The sequence below is a fragment of the Micrasema longulum genome, unplaced genomic scaffold (assembly GCF_059751315.1).
Source record: "Micrasema longulum isolate JH-2025_06_02 unplaced genomic scaffold, ASM5975131v1 h1tg000250l, whole genome shotgun sequence".
NCBI lineage: Eukaryota > Metazoa > Arthropoda > Insecta > Trichoptera > Brachycentridae > Micrasema > Micrasema longulum.
In genome coordinates, this window is record NW_028277455.1 from 1,470,522 (window position 1) to 1,491,800 (window position 21,279).

The window sequence follows — 21,279 nt, forward strand, 5'->3', positions numbered from 1 at the left end:
CCGCAGGTATTTCCATTATGATCTGTCATTGACAGTACTGTCAAGACTTGAGCACTGCCCGATTTCTTTTAAAATGAATAATGCCTAAAACGGCCACTGCGAACGCCACCTGTCCTATGTGATACATAATATGTCAACGGTATCCCATCAAAGAAAAATAGTCCTTCGGAAATAATGTTCGAAATACTAGTTTCCAAATAGAGAATCTTCTAAAAATATTTGTAATCTGCAAGTTTGTTTTAGTACTTAAAAAGCCGACTTGGGTTAAAGACAAAAAATACAGTGTACTTTTTTGTATGGAAGAATAAGCTGAGGTAATCGGCTAGTTTCATCGTTCAGTAAGAATGGGCTGGGCGCTGGCGCTGGGCGCGCTCCATAGATATTTTTTTGTAGAAAGATATAAACGGTGATTTATAATAAATGACAATTACTTAATTTTTTTCCCCATAAACATGGTTACTATAACTTATTATTATTTAAAGTCAAATATAATGGTAAGCTGTGCATAATTGCTTACTTTGACGATTCGCCCCTGCCACATACACGGAAAAGTTGCTCGTCACCGATCGATAAAAGCTGCCAGAAGGAGCTCTCAGTAATCTGGTAGCCTTAGCATCCTTGTGCTGAAAGAAGGTAATCCAGAAGTACATAATATGCACTTCGTTGGATTGAGGAAAGAGGAAAGTGAATTTTTCACTGACTGAGATTAAATTGATTGAACTTTTTAAACGCCTTGAATTTTTTCAGAAGCCACCAGATCTGTATATTCAACATGACTCTTAACAGACCCACGAAAAATCAAACAATAAAAAGTAATTTTGATATTAAATATACCTTGTTGCTTTTTTCTGGCCTTATCACAAATTGCGGGCCTCAAGTGTACTCTGTCTCCACTGGGAAGCTTGCAGCGCACAGAACAGACAAGGACACCCAAACAGCTCTTCTTCAGGATGTGGACATTGTGATTATTCGTGTTCCGCATCGCCCAGCCTGAAAAAAAAAATTACACATTATTTACTTATTACACGTTGTATCATAGGTGAAATTTTATAATAAACGCTTTAATAAAAGTAATATATTAAAAACAATAATTCGTACATATTATCGCCTAAAATCTAACGTTGTCAATAAAATGTGCCAGAATTATGCGGATAAGTATCTATACGCGAGGTTTGATAAAAAAAAATTGGACCATATTAATTTCGAATTAAATACGTCATTGTAAGAGCCTTTTTCTTTCACAGATTGGTTGAGCGTGTTTTTATAATTATTAATATGTCAATTTTGTGCAATTTTGGGCGATGAAGTTGGTTTTCGACAGACAAACTAGGAAGACGAATTTCAGTGTGATCGGCGAATTTTCAGGATCCAGAACAAAATGACGGAAGACTGCATTGATGACCTAGCCACCGCATTCACCGGACTTAGCCCCCTGCGACTTTTTTCTGTTCGAAAATATGAAGAGGCCTAAAAACGGCTGACGTTTCGCGACTATAGAGGAGATAAAGACTGAATCGCTGATAGACTGAAAGCAGAAATGTTTCGAGGATTGGAAAAAATCCTTGCGAAAAAGTGACCTATTATATCCAATAATATTAATATTCAGGAATTAAATATAGAGTTTATGGTTATGGTGGATGGTTATAGTGGCCACTTTACACACTGTGTAATTCATCATTTTGCCTATGTCTGTGCATCCATATTTATTCGATTCTTCCATCTGTTGATTTTAGTGAAGTGTAAGAGCTGAAACCTTTATTTTTGCGAAGATATTTATCTAATCGAATTTTCCTATTTTTGAACTTCTTCTTGTACCAGTTGGTTTTATTGTGGTTTAGGTGGTTCAAAACATTCCAACCCAATAAGCCCAAGAGCGCCTTGGTGGCTAAGGGTATGTGAGGACAATCATTTGGATCCGTGAGTCCTCAACAATACCAGAGGACCACAACCCGGTTCACTAACGTTAGCTAATTAACTGGAGGATCGACATGAAGACAACGTGGCCAGTTTTAAGATTAAAGTAGAAATGGGATTGGTCTTCCTTACCTGACGCGTGTCTTTTCGCCTCCTCGCTGTGCGGCGGGTAGACGAGGCGGCAGTGTCCGTCCGCCCACTCGCCGAAGGTGTCGAAGGAGGACACGCGGGGCACGGCCGTGTCGTTGATGTCCCAGTCGGGGGCGGCGCTCCCGACGCCCGCCCCTGCTCCTTGGGGGGCGCGCTGCGGGGACGCCCGGGGGGTGCTCATCGACGTGACGGGAGACAGGGTGCGCTTCCTGGAAAGAAATTAATAATTTTTGTTTTATTAAATTTTCCTTACATTATTTATTGGTTCAGCATTTACTTTGTGGAAAAACATTTTGAATTTATTTAAAATGAAAACACTTAGTAATTTTTACCACATAAGAGTTTAATGTATATAATGTTTTTTTAAAAGAAATACTTGCGTTCTTATAATTAACCCAAATATTTCATTTTCTGGGCCGTTTTCAACGAGTTTTTAATAACTCACTATTAGAAAATGGGTTTCAAGTTGGGATACAGTGGAATTCGAACCAGGGACCTTTGGTCCGTGAGTCCGAGACACTAGCCACAGGACCACAACCGGATAAAATATATTATAACACAACTAGTTTTAGGTATTTTGAATTATCCATCATCAGGTGTACATATAAACATATTACCTATATGATGAATAATGGGTAATTTAGAATACCTGAAACTAGTTGTTATAATATATTAAACTCTTATGTGGTAAAAATTACAAAGTGTTTCATTTGAAATAAATTAGGTTTTCCTTTTTTCAATCGTTAATTTACAGTAATTAATAAATTAAGTAACTTTAAAATAAATTAATTCGGTACGTTTTCCCACCACGCAAGAGATCTCGGGTTTGATTCTCGAAATGGTTGTAATGAAATATTTATTTAAAAAGGGATTTTTACACTGAATATTTCATAGTCCCCGGACTATAAGACAAATTCATGTAAAAAAAACCATAAAGATTCGGTGCGATTTGAATACCAATGCAGTGCCCTATGCACCATTACGTGCGGAAAGGGAATGATGATGATAAATCTACACGTGAATTATGTAGTTACATACAATATATTTTCTTCGATTAATTGATATTCGCACCTGGGTAATTAAGACTGAGTAACAGATGTTTACGAAACATATGTTTTCTTTGGGTTTGGACTTCTTAGACTCATAGATTTTGCTAAAGGATAATTCAAATACTGAATGTTAACATAAGTTGGGTCCATTTTTTCCAAATATAAAAATGAGCACCAAAAGTGAAACAAAATGGTAAAGGTTTAACATCATTTGAAAGAAATGTTTCTCCTTTACAATATGTTGTGTTTGTTTTTACATTAAATACATTATTTTTTCGGCTTACAAGCCTTCAAAATGAGCATTTTCGATACCTCCTGTTCGCATTCAATCGAGGGATATTTTATATTTTTTTATTTCATTCGGAAGTTGAACAAGGATACATAAAATATATACAATTTGTAAGTAAGCATTGGTATCGTCTTCATATATATCCTCAATTACAGAACTTTATCAACTTTCATAAGTTAGATAAAATAAGTATGCGGATTAAATGAATCAATTTGAGTAAAAATAAAAATTGAGATAAGATTAATTAACATATTACAACAGAGATGAAGAATTTTTTAAGGAAGGGAATGTAGAATTCTAGGCATCCAAAGGGCTTATGACCTGTCATTGGCTGGTTTAAGTGACCACTTTACACACTGTGCAACATTTACCATTCTGTTAAAATTTGAACATCATTCCTTGGATTCTTCCATCTGTTGACGTTTGTAAAGTTAAAGAGCTGAAACCTTTATTGTTGCGGGTGAGATTTATATGATTAAATTATTTTATCTACATACTAGGCAACGCCTGAAAATATTTTTTCATTTTTACACTTTTTCTTGAACCAGGTGGATTTATCAATAATGTTTTGAGTTAGTCCAAATTTTTGTAGACAAGGACTGGATTTAGCCCCGTAGAGAGCTGTTAACATTAAAATATCACAACTGAGATGAAGAACTTTTTTGTGAAGGTAATGTAGAAGTCTAGGTATCCACAGGGCTCATGACCTGTCATTTGCTGGTTTAAGTGGCCATTATACACACTGTGTAACATTCACCATTCTGCCCATAATTGAACATCTATATTCCTTCGATTCTTCCATCTGTTGACGTTCACAAACGTCCATGTTTACAAAAATTTGGACAAACTCAAAACATCGTTGAAAAGACTAATTATTTTTAAATAAAAGAAAAGAGAAAATAAAAAGGTATAAGAAGTAATAAAAGAAACCAAAATTAATTTACATACACAAAAAAAATTGCGCAGGGTACGGTAAAAGTGTTATTAATAAATCAAAATTGTTGTGTTCTCATATTCACTTCATTTTGAAAGAAGCCGACAAAACTGTATTATAGTAAAATATCCTAATAAAAATCGTGGCATAATGATTTGTAAAACGGAATCACAAACATAATATATCGAGCCATAATCGGCAGAACAACGTAAGTGTCATTTTTGGAGAATTGCGTTTTTTTAAAGGAATTTTCTTTTACTTTTCGCTCTCTGAACAAGTGTTAAAAACATCATAGCTCTATAAAAATCACCTGCCACATTTAAGGATATTTATTTTTATTCAATTTATTTATTGAAAGAAAACAACAGCCATTATGACATTTTTTTTTACAAATAAACCAAAATTATAGGCCAATTATAGTTTTGTATGTATTACTTCGAGTCACTCCACTCTTTAAAAAAATATAGATATTCTGACATATTATTTTTAAGCTAAGCAAAACAACGTAACCGACGAGAATGTAGGCGGTTACGCTAGCTTGCATCACTGTCAGAATTATAGGCAAAACAGCGTTACCGCCACTATCTTAAAAGCTGAAGGTATTTAATATCTATTTGGTTGTAATTTCAGTATTGGCATTTACCGAATTATTAAAAAATATATATATCGAACCAAAATTTTAAAAAAACCTTCCCCTGTACAATTCACTATTTGCCGCTTACGTTGTTCTGCCGATTACGGGTCTATATAGACGATTCTGTTGATTTTTCTTCAAATCTATGTTACAAAACATTTGTACGTCAAATATAAATATTATTAAACAATAAAACGTCGAGTTTCGAATTCGTCCATGCGTTGATGTATTTTTATGGTGGATGACCTCAAATCTTTTTTATTTTCCCCGTGTCCAGACAAAATGTCCTGTGTTCTTCAGAAATAGAAGGAAGAGTGTTCTTGACTCGATAGCTGCTTTTAGGTAAAAAAGGAAATCGAATAGTTTACCTCGTGGTAGTTAGTGCGTTGGTCTTTGCATGCTTAAGTCTCGGATTTGATTCGCAATAAAACTACTGCACCTAATGAGGAAGTTCAGTGCTACGGGAAATTAGACATAAAAAATATTTGTGAAGTTATCGAAAATGTATGAAAAAAAATATGAAAATGGTTTAAATAAAAATGAACTACTTTGTAACGTCACAGGTTCTTGTGAACGATAATCAATCAACTATAGCGTTATAATGTACTGTGATAGATTTCCGATTTCCAGGTAGCTATTTTTTTCAACGTTTAGAGTATTTTAAGAGCTACGGGGTAGGTACTACCCTTCTACTCCTATATTATTTACTTGTTTATTTATTTATTATCTGTATGCGCCCAGAGGGCTTTTTTATGAGATGTATACAATCAAAATTCAAATGTTTTTTGGTATAACATGTTAATATGTAAGTACTTATCTAAAAAAACACTTTTTTTTTTGTATTAAATGACATTATGCAAACATAAAATTCTGTACAAAAGTAGGTATATACATAATTAAATGTATTAGTAGATACATAAAAAATTACAACCGGTGTAGGAAAAAAATGAAGTTTACATTAATTAAGCTTAGGTAATCAAATTTAAAAAAGGAGAATATATTTTTCACATTCAATATAACGTAAGTTATTTTCATTTTACGGTGACGGTGTAGTCTATTATTTTTTGTAAGTTTTTCGTATCTCATTTTAATTATAAGTAATTTAGGCTTTTGGAGAATCTGAGTGGTGGGGCCCACGTTTTAGCCTCTGTTCACATGCCCTCGTCCCCTCTTACCATCTACATGGAGTTTTGATTTCTTAGGAATAATTTTGTTAATTTTCCTCTGCGCGCTTCTGACAGAGTCCGCCAGGACGACTATCGGATGGTACTGTTTACGCGGTGATCGTAAAAATGCCATATGCACCATTAAATACGGAGAAAAGAATGATGATTCATGATAAATCGTTTTGTGTGGGATTGTGGGTGTAAGATTTTGGTTCAATTACATGTTTGTTCAGGTAAAACCAGAACCACGTTCCGAATAATATAACTATAGTTAAAACACGTTTTGAAAACCAAACAGGTAACCATAATTGTTTTATTCATAGCTTCATCGGTCATAATTAAATCATTACAATTACTCAGACATAAATCTCTAATCCAAACCTAGCATTACTAACTGATTTGGATCGAGAGATCATTGATCATTTTTATCTATTTGTTATTTCTGAACTCTCACCAATTCTCTTTGAACAATTATCAAAGGTATTTTATAATGATGTTTGTTAAAGCGCAGACAGACTTAGTATTAAAAGGAATATCCAGTGGTTAGTTTTTGATTGACGATTTTAAATGAAACGATCGAATTTAGTTAATTATTAGAACAATAATTGAAAGACGAAGACAGGTTTCTACTCAATAACTAAGGTATTGTATTATCAACGAGAAATTGAATCATTTTAATTTAAAAAAAGAACAAAGGTAATAAAAATTCAATTCAATAGTGTCAAAGTTACAACATTTTTTTCATAAAAGAAGTTGCTTATAATGTTTGGACTGCGTAAAAATATTTGCATTAAAATAATTTAAGGAATTTATAAGGATTGTCTCGTATTGCAACAAACTATGGCCTTAATTCTCCAATGACCCGTTTTTGTCGTATTGTTAACTCAAGACAAGATCTGGACTTTTTTGGTTTAAGTTTACAACGATTTAAACGAGCTCTAAATAAATAGTCCAGATCTTGTCTCGATGTCCCTAAGGTTTGTCAACGCTGCTTTTTTAAAAAATGTTTTAAACTATTCTTTTATTGTAATATTTGAACCCCATAAATTGTATACATGAACAATGTCCATTAATAAATAAAATGGAGACTACGAGGCGGAAATATGGAAGTCCAGGCGCAGACAGAGCAGCCATTGGCTGGTTTTGTATTCACTTATTACATTGTATAATATCATTATGTATCATTCTCTCTGTGTTTTAACATCCCCATGGAAGCTCAATGATAGATAAAAAGGAATATTACATAATGAAAAGTGATCACATAAACTAATACATTAAAAATGTAAAAGGCCGAGTTTGCGCATCCGTTTTCAGTGAATTTCATTATTTCTGTTGCAATATCTATCATGCATTATTAACAGTTTAAATAAGTATCAGACCCAATACTTTTCAAAGGCGCGTGAGTATACAGGTATCTTCATTTTGAACAAATTTATGAATTGGATTAGTGTTCTTGATGTCTAAAAATACGGTACATTTGTTAATTTTTTAATTTGGTAATGTATCCAAAATACAAGTTTATTGGATTATAAGTTTACTTTATTGACAACGTTTCAAATAGCATTGCAACGTCAATCGTCTGAGCTGATGATATCAGCATTAATAAATGTTTATTGTTTATGTATAGAAATCCACAATCATGAAGCAGCAATTATTTTTAGGATATAAGGAAACTTTGTAAATATTTAAGTTAGTTTGTTTGAAAATGTCCTAACAAGACAAAACGCGTCACAAAATACCCTTTGTATATTAAAAAAGATAAAGTAAAATAGAACAATAAAGAAGAATCAAATAAATTTGTTGTATTTTGGATACATTACCAAATTTAATATGGAATTCTACCAATTGTGTGCATACGCAATAAACATTTATTAATGCTGATATCATCACCTCAGACGATAGATGTTGCAATGCTATTCAAAACGTTGTCAAGAAGGACGAACAACACACAGCATTATAACCCAGAAAAACATATCTTTTGGATCTAAAACCTGCCGCGTAAGATAATTTACAAAAATATTGTTCAAGCGAATGTATGCTTATGATATGTTTATGTTTCAAATAACTATGCATTTAATTTATTCCTATTGACGATCATTCATTTTTACCATTTTCAACTTTATAAGTACATTCGAAGATAATATGTTTGTCGTATCTACCTGCTATAATTATGACGTAAATTGATTAACAAACGTTTTAATTGGTATCTTCAGTGGGAGTACTTACTCGAAATTAACACTACCTATACCAAATGTTATGAAACTCGGTTTTATTTACAAATTAAATCAAACATACTAAAACACAATAAATTATGTCTTACTGTAAAGTTGTTTAATATAAAAAAGATTCGGGGCAGGCCTAGGGCATTTTCTAATAACTTAAGTCAAATAATTATAAAGCCATAGGTATTATTTTGCGAATATAAATAAGTAGTATAAGATATACATTTATGCAAAGCCACTCTTTTGAAATTATTTAATTTTGATCATTCTCATCCTCATCACACCTGAATCATTATCTTTTTTTTAAATTGTAATTACCACAGTTCGTAGGACGTTGAAGTTTGTGTAAAATGTATCAAAACAATATTATATATTCGTTATTTACTCATATGTTAAAGTTTGGGCGGGCGACTGTAATTAATTATTTATTGGCAATTGATCGTTTGTTCATGACTCTGCCAGATTGCGTTATACCATTTCAACATTGATTTGTTGGTTAGGAAGTAAAAAATAATTAAATGTTATTACTTAAATATATGTAGATATCACGTACAAAAGTACTAGTGATTAAAACCATAAATTGGAATGATAAAGGTTGAATTAATAATAAAAAAATTCATACAAATTTATGTGAAGTTAAAATTTGGGCAATTATATAAAAATACTAAGAAAAACTCAAATTGAAAGGAAGTTGTATCAATGAACTAAAAATATCAAAATAAGTGTAAAAACGTCACATCTCAATATTTATATTATTTTAGTAATTCTTTGTATAGTTCAAAAGATATTAAGAAAAATTGTTCAATAACTGTCCGTAGAGCTCGTCATTCTGTACTCTTCGACATTCCGAGCTAAAAGACTAATAATATGAAGAATAGCACTCTCCGAAGAATACAGACTACCTAAAATGACAGTTTTAGTGACATCGACATATTACACTGTAATTACTATAGTTTTATCAGATCTGTTAAAGATATTTCAAATTTATCTCCTGCTTGACTTTTCACTTTTACTTTTACATACATCTACTACCTGTATTTAATTAATTATTGTTGGTTGTGATTTTTTGAATAATAAATATAAATGCTCGTGGAAGCAGAGAGAAAGGGGAAGAAGGTAAAGTTGGAACTATACCATATCTTCTTGCTTTTATGTACTATTTGTTTATTTTTTTAAATATTTATTTTTTTAGTATTTAAATTTATTACCTCTCTTTCTGTATTCATAATAAAATTATGTGAAATCTGTAATTGGTCTTAATTTTTTTTTTTTCTTGTACCTTGATTTTATTTAAAAGACTGTATAATTTCCATAATAAATAAATAAATAACATTCGAAATTCCCTTTCCGCACCTGTTGGTGCATACGGCATTGCATTGGTGCACCAATCTCATTATATCTTAATCATTTTTGTTACATGAAGTTTATTTATTTATTTTTTAAAAACAAACAGTCGACAATGATTTAATAACATTTTTTTTTAAATACAGTGTAAAGACAGACCAGCAAGGTTTCTAAATAAAAATCATACATATTATTGAATTGTGTTACAGCAAAAGGATTTGTTTATGTGTATTTGTATGAGAGTAAATGTAGATGTGTGTTAATGTGTATTAGTGTGGGAGTAAGTGTTCAGGCGTGTGAATCATTAAATAGTAAGTGGGATTTTATAGCAAGCTAGAAATAATAAGTCTTAATTTATTTTTAAATAAATTAAGCGGCATGTAAAATATATCAAAAGATGAAAAAATACATTATAGTTAGAGCAAGAACGTTAAGATGATCAGTCTTACGCTTCAGGTACCAGTCCGGGGACTATGAAATATCCAAATGTAAACGTATCTTTTTAAAGTATCGACCCGACAAGTATCGGCACAGCAGCTGATGGTACCACGACAAAAAAACTACTATGGTGACAGAACAATGGGTAGTGTAGTACCAAAACTGTACAATTTAATACCAGCCAAAAATCGTGAAGAAAAAAACCTAATTTCATTTAAAAAAATAGTCAAAAAATTATTAAACAGCAAGTGAAACTTAAGTGTATAAATATATCTTATTCTTTAATTATTATTAAACTATGTACTTACTTATAAATTTTAAAAAAAATAATGTAATGTAACCCGCAGACAAGCTTCGGCTTTGCGGGAACAAAAATACAATTTTGTATGTTATTTACTTGTTAAAATGAATAAAACTTAATAAAAAAAAAAAAAAAAAAAAAAAAAAAAATATTTCATGTAATCCATGGCGGGAATCGAACCCGAGACTTCTTGCATGGTAGGCGAACGCGCTGACAACTAGACCAGTAGGCCGACAAGATAAATATTAAGAATAATTATTCAACTTACAGAACTTTGATTCATCCTGTCATTTCTTGTCTATTTAAAGGTTGTCACTATTCAAAATACGTATTTAGAAATAAAATAAAACAAATTTTAACTTAAAAGGAAATTAAAAACAAAAGCAACTAGTCATCACGAGCTCACTGTTAAATGCAAACATATACTGTTTTATAAAATACTGAAATAATGCACCACTGTAATCTGCCACATCGCATGTTGATGGTTTTGAAATAAAACATGGTAGGTATGTAGGTTAAAATTTTTGATTTTATATTAAATTTTAAACTTGAATAACTAGAGTAAAACTTTGGATCTTTCTTAATTAGATAACAACAACAATCTATGTAATCCTAATTTTCTCATATTTTTGCATTAATCAATATTTTTTTTATTGAATGATTTGGTGTTTATTTTGTAAAACTCCATATTTAAACTTATAATATAAGAAATCAAACACTGATTCTACAGAACACTTTATTTTATTTTTACAAAAATAAAAAAATATAAATAGAAATATTGTATAATAAATATGTTTATATAAATTACTTTATAATATTTCAATCATGTTTTAAAATTGAAATGAACAGCAACCCATTATAATATTATTGATATTTTTTCGACAACAATTATCTAAAGTTATAAAACTATAAAGCTTCATTAATTATCTCACAATACATACATGTACGATTTGTCAATAAATACTTGCTTTGTTACATTTTTCCCGAAATTCAAATATAAATACCTATAATTCCCATTATCTATTAATTACTTAACCTCGCCCTTAACCATTGGTTTTTCCCTCAATTATGATTAATGTATATGCTATAGTTCATAAGATTATTTTTATTTTCTACTCAAGTACCTTGAGTTATATAACTATATAAGTACATTCAATCCATCTAATCTTCACATTCGTTTGAAAGTGCCCTAACAAGGCGAAACAATTGTCACGAAATTTTTGTTTTTATGTTTTTTAAATTTATAAAAATAAAATATAATGTATGGTAGAATCAAATCAGTGTTTGATTTCTAATATTATAACTTTATTTTATTTTTATTTTTTTACTGATTTTTATATCCACCGACACATTTATTCACACCCTAAAAATACTTTAAATACTTGCGGTCCTTTCTTATTGATTAATCATATTTCAACAAAATTATTTAATGTGATGACCAAATCATAATGACTAACAAAACAAGTCGCTGACTGATAAATGTAAAGTCAACGATAAAATAAAATAACTCTTACTAGATGTTTAGTAAATATTTACAAAGGTGCTTTTGCAATAAAGAAAGAATGTCGCTCCAGTAAATTCGCATACTAATTAGACGATTTCCATTATTTTTTTGATTAATTGCCCCAACAGATCTGTATCAAGTGTTTTAAAAGATGTGATGGAGACGTTTTGATTTACGCAGATGAAGAGAAAATTAATTCGCGCAAATAATTATATGAGCTAATTAGAATATTAATTACATTTTTTGAAAAAGCAGCATATTTACCTAATGAATTTAAGAAAAACCGTGACATCTGTTGTATTCAAATGACACATGTTTGAAAAATGCCTAACTTGTGACAATGCTATTGCGGCTAGTATTTTTTTATATTCACAAATAATAAAATAGAGTATAAATATTTATTCCGAAAGATAAAGATTCTGAAAATGATTGCAACAAAGACTTAAAACATATTTTACAAGGGAATATTAAAGTTTAGTCAAATGCGTTAATTTTATACGTAATATATAAAAAAAGTACATACATATCTACAATCCACAACCAAGTTATATTTTTTTAGAAATTTAGTTACACACTAAGAATATAATTTTTGTGCGAAAGTAGTGTAATAGTCAACGCGTTTTTCTACCATTCAAGAGGTTTCGGGTTTTATTCACGATGGTTAAATGATTTTTCTCATAAATAAAATAAAAAATGCCTTCTAATAATTTTCTCAAATATTTCAATCTTGGTGGTTATTTTCAGCGAGTTGAAAATAACTTAACTTAAATTAGAAAGTAGGAATCAAGCAATCAAGTAAGGTTGGGGGTGTTGCAAATCGATGGCCTCTGATCTGCGAGTCCGCGACAATAACCACGGGACCACATCCCGATTCAAAAGGTGTTTTTACACAATAATATTTTATAGTCCCTGGACTGGCACCTGTAGCGTAAGATTGATCATCTTGCCTTCATGTAGCAAAACTGATCAAGATACGCTGCGATTAATGAACCAATACAGTGCCCTATGCACCATAAGGTGCAGAAATGGGATAATTAATGAAATGAATGAAGAAAATATAAAATAGTTTTCAAAAAATAAATGATGTGCACTGTAAAAAGGAGAGAAAAAGGAAAAAAAAGCGGATATATTACAACAGAGATAAATAACATATAAAAAATGGAATATGGAAGTCTAGGCATTTACAGCGCTTATCATATGTCACTGGCTGGTATAAGTGGCCACTTTAAACACAGTGTAACATTCACCATTCTACCTATGTTCGAACATTTATATTTGATTTTTTATCATTCATCTTGCACAGTTGGATTAATCATCAATGTTTTAAATTTGATCAAATTTTTGTTGACAAGGACAATGTTTCATCTCGAAGATTAACATTTACAACAGAGATGGAGATCATTTTAAAGAGTGTAATATATTGGTTTTGGAAGAAAATTGTCTTGGTGACTTCCCGGGGAGTGATCCAGCCTTGCCTACAAAAATTTAATAAAGATTCTTTCGGACATTTTTGATTAAAAGAGTACCCCGTTTTAAAAATATTTGCTCGGGTGGTAGAGATCATAGACTTATATTTTTTCTTCCATTTCCATATCAGTTAAATATTTTAGTTAGTATTTTTTTTTAAATGAACAGTTGTGTGTTAAATAGAACCAGAATCCTTGAAGAGCATAGGCGATTCGATGTCTGCTCAAAAGTAAAAATCCTACATTCGATTCCTGTCAGTGTGAACGTAAAATATAGACTTTTATTTTTTTATATTTTATTTTATTAGGGATATCAACAGTTCTACATACATATTTTGAGTAAACAAACAGATATAGTGTATAAACTCAGAACTAATAACAGATTTCCACATAGTATACAAAGTTAGTAAAGAAAATAAATATTACATATCAAATAAATACATACAATTTATACATATAAAAATGTTATTTTCATGTACTCAATAATCAAAGATTTTTTAAATATTAATTTTAAGAACATTAAGTTACTGTAAATTGGGTGGGATAAGGACAAAAATGCTTGAAGAGAGGATAAGGAGGGGGGGGGGGGAGATGTACATATTTATTATTATAATGTCTACTAAGTTACATAATACATTTTTAGTGTAAATTTTAAATCTGACAGAGTGATGTTTGTATAATCTATATTGTTAAATTTTGTATTGTACATTGAAAAAGTCCTACGAAAACTTATAAATTTGTTTTTTATTGCAAAATTTCATTGTTGTTTTACTGGCACCTGTAGCGTTAAACTGATCACCTTTTTCAAATAGGCAGTTTAAAAATAAACTTTTTGAGGTTTTGATGTTATATTATAAAAAAATAGAAAAAAAAATAGAAAAAAAAATGTTCATATTTTATCTAAAAAAACAAAAAAAAATATGATGAAGCAGTGTGTGACAAACAAAATTGTAATATATTCATTCATTCATGGCTTACTTATTATTCATAAATGTTTTGTGCAACAGATGTATAATTTTTAAACAATTCAAAATATTAAGTGCTGGGGTCTATTGAATCGATTTTACGGTAACTGGTTTCAGGGCATCATTATCCTTAGGTAAGCGGTAAACCATTTAAACCCCAAAGTGGATTGCTAATATAACTGAATTGATTAAAGTTTATTTGGTTTATTTACCCCGCTTGACTTTTATATTTTACGCGATGCGCACATAAATAATAACAGTAAATTCGCTTCTTGGAGATAACTTGAGAAGGAAGCGGCTTATAAAACTAATTTCGAGTTTTTTTTTTTTTTTGCTTTTTGTCGACCACAAAATAAATACCTTTAAGCCGTAAGCTTTTTAAATACATTATAATCATCATCTCATCCCTACCGCAACCTATGGTGCATATGTCACTGCATTAGCCAAGTAAAGTTTTTTTTGTCTTTAAAAAGTATAAACATTATAATATCTAAATGTCCTAATATTAACTTATATCATTTAACTTATTTCATTATTTATTATCATTAAACTACATATTACTAAATGTGAGATCAGTGTGAACGGAGATATTCTGAATCAGGTAGAAGAATTCATGTATCTGGGAAGTATGTTTACTAGGGATGGAAAGACATTGAAAGGAGGGTGGAAACAGTGAACCGTGTACTCAAATCTACTTTGGCAACCAAATGTTTATTGCAATTCACAATGGATTTCTAGTGCTAATTCTAATGTAAGGGAGCAAAGTAGAGAATTGTAAAAATAATAATGAAAATAGGTTAAATGCTGTCGAGATACGATCCCTCAGGCAAATGCGTGGTAAAACGATGTATGATAGGTGCACAAATGTTGAGATCCGTGAACTGTGTTATCGACAGAATCAAGAAAGGAGTGCTGCGTTGGTTTGGACATGTAGAGCGAATGGACAGCGAAAGAACAGCCAAAAGGATCTACGATGCGAATGTTGATGGATGCAGAAAACAAGGAAAACCGAGAAAGACATGGCACGATCAAGTCCATCATATACTTGAAGATGGACATGTCAAGAGGACGAATAATCGGCATGCGTGAATGAGAAGAATGAATGAATGTAGAGGAAGCGAGGTCTGTACGCAAAAACAGAGTGATGTGGCATTCTATCTCCTCTGCCTACCCCTACGGAGAAACGGCGTGATGGTTTGTTTGTTTAATTATCAACTTTTCATCACAACACTAAGGTGGTAACAAAAGAGATTGCAGAGAACGAAACAATGTTGATTTTGGGAAGAACCAAAAGAATTGTTGATAAGGGTTCGTGGAAAACCATCTACAACACAACCACACACCAACCACCGTAGGGGCACATTATCCTACCAAACCACGACAAATTTGAAACAAGTTCACCATTATACAAAACTAAGCTCCAAGAATAATCACGAGAAAAAAAACAGATACACTCGTCCCTTTCAGGAAGGTAAGGTTACTACTCTTACACTTTAAGTACAAGTCCGGGTATATTAAAATATTTCGCTGTAAAACCATCGAAAAAACAAATGTTTCATGTTGACCCTCCCGGGAATTAAATCCAAAATCTCAAGCATGATAGGTGACACGCAATTAATACACTACAAAACCGACTTTTCTTCTCTAGATTTCCTTTTTCGGAATTTTTACCTGAGAGAACCTATAGAGTCAAAAGCACTCGTTCAGTATTCTGGTTCTATTTCACACGCAAAACTGCATTCTTCATCCGCCCAGACGCAGACAATAAACATAAAAGTATTCATACGTCATGTTGTGAACCTAATGATTTAAAATTTAAATTTTTCGCGACGTGCTTTTAGACATGATTCTTATGCATATGCGTTGTTATTTAAACAACAAATTTATTCATTCTGTCATTTTTATTGTTAATGGAAAATATTTATTCGTGCAAATACTCATAACGAATTTGTCTAAGCCGAAAGTAATTTCATTTTATTTATTACGAAATATATATTTTTTTAAAACCATTGATAAATCACTGTTTTATATATTATAAAACAACTTGTTTTGTTTTTTCAGAGGAACAGGGTAACTTTTCCAACAATTTATGATCTTTTGTTGTATTTCAATGAGGAAATTCACTACATTTTTTTGAATTTTGAATTTGTTAATAGACTATTAAACTAAGCCAATTAAAAAAAAAAAATGCGTAGTATTATCAGCGCTACGTTTTTTTAAGTGTTGTATTTCTGAAATTACTCCGCGTGTGACGTCTCAAGTTTTCTTCCGCTTCTTCCAGTCAGTTCTGCTGATTGGTCCCTTGACGGTAAGTAAACTGGAAATCTTTCACAACTCTCTTATAATATATTGGTTGATTCATATGAACTAGTGACGTCGTTCAAAGTAGTTAGTTTGGACGAAAATATTTTTTTCGTTCATTTTCAAGAAACTTTACTGTATTATTTTATGCTCTATTTTTTACCGCGGTTATAAAAACATTTTATGTATCCAATTTTCCATATGCCTAAAGTTTCCAAACGACAAAGATGTTGTCTGGTTTTGTATATTTATTTTATTGAAATTTTAATTCACGTCCTATATAAAACGCTACGGAATGGCACGTGAATGTTTACATGTATATTTACCATTTAGTTGATGACACTATCGTCAAGGAATAATTCATTCATTCACAATTCAAAGAAATTCCTTATTGCGGCTCGGCCAAACCCCAAACTCCAAACCCTCTTCATAATACCCACCTTGCTATTGTCCGCAATGGAGGGCGGTTAGGGGCTATTCCCTTTCTAAATCCTATACAATTAAACACCCTTAATAGATACTCAGAAATCAAAGACCACCATTATAAGAAATATTTCAATGTGCTAAAGTTATGCAATACGTAATAACAAGAGCTTTTGAACTGAGCTTTCTGTAGCAGGGCTTTTTACGTTTGACCGTTGTCTGCATTCGGGTTTGTAGACTTTGATTGTATTAAAGGAAGAAGCGTGTTTAGGAAGTGTGTTGATTGTGCAACTTACAGATGCTTCCGGTCGTGTGACTTTAAGGTTGCAACGCGAATTACAAAGGCTTTGTTCGGATTATTGCGTTTGTGCTGTTACTAATAGGCACTCGTATTTTATGTCATCGTTGACAGGGCGGACAGGAATTATTCTTCCGTAAGGAAATTTCGTAATATTTGGTCTAATAATTTATGTAGTTTTAATTTCATTGTAACTGTTCAAATATTTTTTTATATATTCTTACTTATAACTAAGGACATAAGGCTCTAAAAAAATGTATGGTCCTATTTATTATTTTTAACAATTTGATAATAAAGATACTGAGTTTACATTAAGGTAAAAAGACAGTTCATGTTAAATGTACCAATAATTTACTTAACAAAAAGCGGAAAATACCTATATTTAAAATCATACATATATCCTGTTGTTAATTTGTTAAACTGGTTGTAATATAAAAACATTTAGAAAAACATATGGATGGACATAAACATACCTTAAATGAATCTTAAATTACTGAACTAGATATATATTTTTTACTATTTTTAGGTTGGTAAATTATGGTCTTAAAATGGACGTTCCTCAAAAATGTTGTTACTAAAATTAATTAATAAAAACTGGTGTAAAAATACTGAACTATGTTTTTTTTTTTCAGTTACATATGTTATTTCAAACTGATCGTATGACAAATTATTTGTTATATCCATCTATCTAACTGTATGTAGAAAACTAAGTAAGTATGTAAGTTCTAGTATGTATGAAAAAATATTATTTTTAAAGGGGTTTTTCTATCCCGAAACTGCGAGAAAATATTTATTTCACGGGATTACAACGCTCGTTATGTAATAACTATGAATAACTTTAATTTAAACGAGTCCTGAAAGTTCATGAAATTATAACAATAATAATAAATCAAAGTTTATTACCAAAATAACAATTACTTTATCTACTACATACACACTTAGGTAATAGATTTCTCTGGATCATGTCTAGTCTACCTAACTAGGTACAACCTGTTTTAAGGCAGACATTTTTATGCAAAAGTAAATAATAACATTACTATCTACTAGTTAATTTACTATACAGTTATACAATATCAATTTATACCATTTATTATTTAAGAATGTATTTTGAGTAAATTTTTCGATTTTTCTCTACCTATTAACAATTTTTTATAATTTAAAAAAAATTGAATCCGGGTTATGGTTTTACAATGTTCGGGTAACATATAAAATATTTTGGGGCCCAGAAACCTGAAATTTCTTTGCCCGATTCAGAGTTTATGGTAGACCCCATGACCCACCCTCCAGTTTGACTTCTGGTAGTGGGGAGTGTTTCTTTTGGGATTTGGTAGAATAATTTGCTTTCACAAACATTATTATTTTAATAATATGTAATAAGTGCCTTATATCTAAGATCTCCAATTCTTCCAATAACTTGGCGCTGGGGTATCTGAAGGGCCTTTTAAAAATTATATCAACTATTTATTTTTGAGAAGATTCGAGAGGTTTTAATATTGATTTATCAGTGCCTCCCCATCCTATTATGCCATAAGTTATAATTGAGTTACATAAAATAAAATATAATTGTTTGAGTTTAATTAGGGATAAGATGTTACGTATTAATAAGTTATAATTTTATGAAATTTTAATAAAAATTTCATTTATGTATGGGAGCGAAGTATGGAATTGGAAAAATAATGATGAAAGTAGGTTGAATGCTGTCGAAATGCGATCCCTCAGGTGAATGTGTGGTAAAACGATGTATGATAGGTGCACAAATGTCGAGATCTGTGAAGTGTGTAAGGCTGAGACATGCATTATTGACAGAATCAAGAAAGGGGTGCTGCGTTGGTTTGGACATGTAGAACGAATGGACAGCGAAAGAACGGCTAAAAGGATCTACGATGCAAATGTTGATGGATGCAGAAAACGAGGAAGACCGAGAAAGACATGGCACGTTCAAGTCCATCAAATACTTGAAGATGGACATGTCAAAAGTAGGAATAATCGGCGTGCGTGCATGAGGAGATGTATGAATATAGAGGAAGCGAGGTCTGTATGCCAAGATAAAGTGTTATGGCGTTCTATCCTCTCTGCCTACCCCTACGGGGAAACGGCGTGATGGTTCGTTGTTGTTGTTGTTAATAAAAATACTATTTCAATAAACATAAAAGTTTACTTGGGTGAGCGCTATCGTAATTGTTCATGCTACAGTAATTGGACATTCGAAATCTAAAGGTTAAAAATAAATGAATGTACTGCGTTCATTTAAAGGAAAACACACAAAAAAGTGTATATTTTATGGTGGAGATAAACTCATACGTTTACTTATTTTTGACCATCAGATTTAGAGTGTCGATTACTATAGCATGTCCATACCACCCCCCCTTGTCCACCCCCCATGTCCACCCACGCATGTCCGGTTTCATTGGAACCCCCTGTGAAATATGAACACATTTACTAAAATAAAATGATATTATATTGACTGCGTTGTGGTCCCGTGGTTAGTGTCACGGGCTTACGAATCAAATGATGTTCGAACCCCGATCTACCGTGATTGCCATTTTAATAGTGGAGTAAGACTTATTAAGAACTAATAATATACCCAACATTCGAAATATTTGGGTATAACAGACATCAAAAGGCAGATATTAAAAAAAATAAGTAAAAACATACAACTAAAAAGAACATTAAAAAATATATTTTTCACGTAACCAATCTTACGAAAAAAGTGAAAACACGTACCAAAAATGTTACCATTTAAATTTGTAAAGACCAAAATTTATATTGTATTTAAATGTAATTTTTAATATTGCAATTATCAAAACATTTCGTCGAAATTTCAATTCACCTAAGGGACAAAAATCAATTAAAAATGTAAAGATTTTTTTTAACAATAAATAATCGCGTCGTATCTCTGTAGGGGTAGGTAAAGAGCAAAAAATGTCACACCTTTCTATAGTTATCCAAGATCTTTATTTCTTTACATTAATGTGTCTTCTCGTGCACGTGGACATAGACAAGTATTTTTTTTTTGCATTATTTATGCATATTTTTTGCCATTTTTAAGTTACCTTTCGCGGTAGGTACTTTCCGAAATTCCAAAATAATGTAATTCTTTTTAATTTCAAATGATTGGATATTTATTTATTTTATTCAATACATATTTTATTTTTTCTGCAATTAAGTGATTAGTTATGAGGTACGTAAATATATCTAAAGTAAGTTTTTAAAAAATCAAATATAATGCCATTTGAAATATCCAGCGAAGATAAGTGCAAACTTCAATTAGATAATATAAATTCTTAAATACTTTTGATTATATAATTAAATGTACTTACAAAATGACCATTGCAGGGTCTTTTGAAATAATATCCTTGATGACACTTATTTCCTTCAAAACGTCACAACATTAGAATAAGAAAAGTCTTAATTTTTCACCCGAAGATAATATATATATATATTCACAGCATGTCCATGGTACATACGAGTCCAAACATCTTTATAATGTATGGAAATTCAATTAATAAATAATAGTTACGAAGTAAAATAACAGTTCCGTGTGGACAGTAACAACGAACGCAACATTCGGCGAGCGGAGCTGCGCGTCAACTGACGCAAGTCGAAGGCTCTTACGGCGGCACTGCCTATTCGCACCCCTTTATTTAACTAACCAATCGAATTCGAGTGTTTTTTAAGCCACACCCTTGCTCGTTCCGCATTGGTTGGAGCTTTGAAATACCGGGGAGAAGGGCGCGTTAGAAGTTTTTGTTTGAACAAAAGGCAGCCGTAATAGAAGCCTTTACAAAGCATTTGTTTGATACCTATTTTCTATCTAGGTATGTTTATTAAAAGTTTGTTCCTTTTGTGAACTGAATTCACCTGTGTTTTCTCATTATCTG

General features: G+C 31.3%; 1 protein-coding gene across 1 annotated transcript in view; it reads right to left on the reverse strand.

The window, feature by feature from the left end:
• Positions 1-20,991, reverse strand: part of LOC148283298 (uncharacterized) — a 30,425-nt gene extending 9,434 nt beyond the window's left edge. The window contains exons 1-3 of the mRNA XM_088223743.1: positions 20,719-20,991; positions 2,047-2,273; positions 835-990 (exon numbers count right to left, since the gene is read on the reverse strand). Of these exons, the coding sequence (XP_088079869.1) occupies positions 835-990; positions 2,047-2,273; positions 20,719-20,729 (394 nt within the window). The 5' untranslated portion in view covers positions 20,730-20,991. The remainder of the gene's footprint in view (positions 1-834; positions 991-2,046; positions 2,274-20,718) is intronic.
• Between the last annotated feature and the right edge of the window lie 288 nt (positions 20,992-21,279).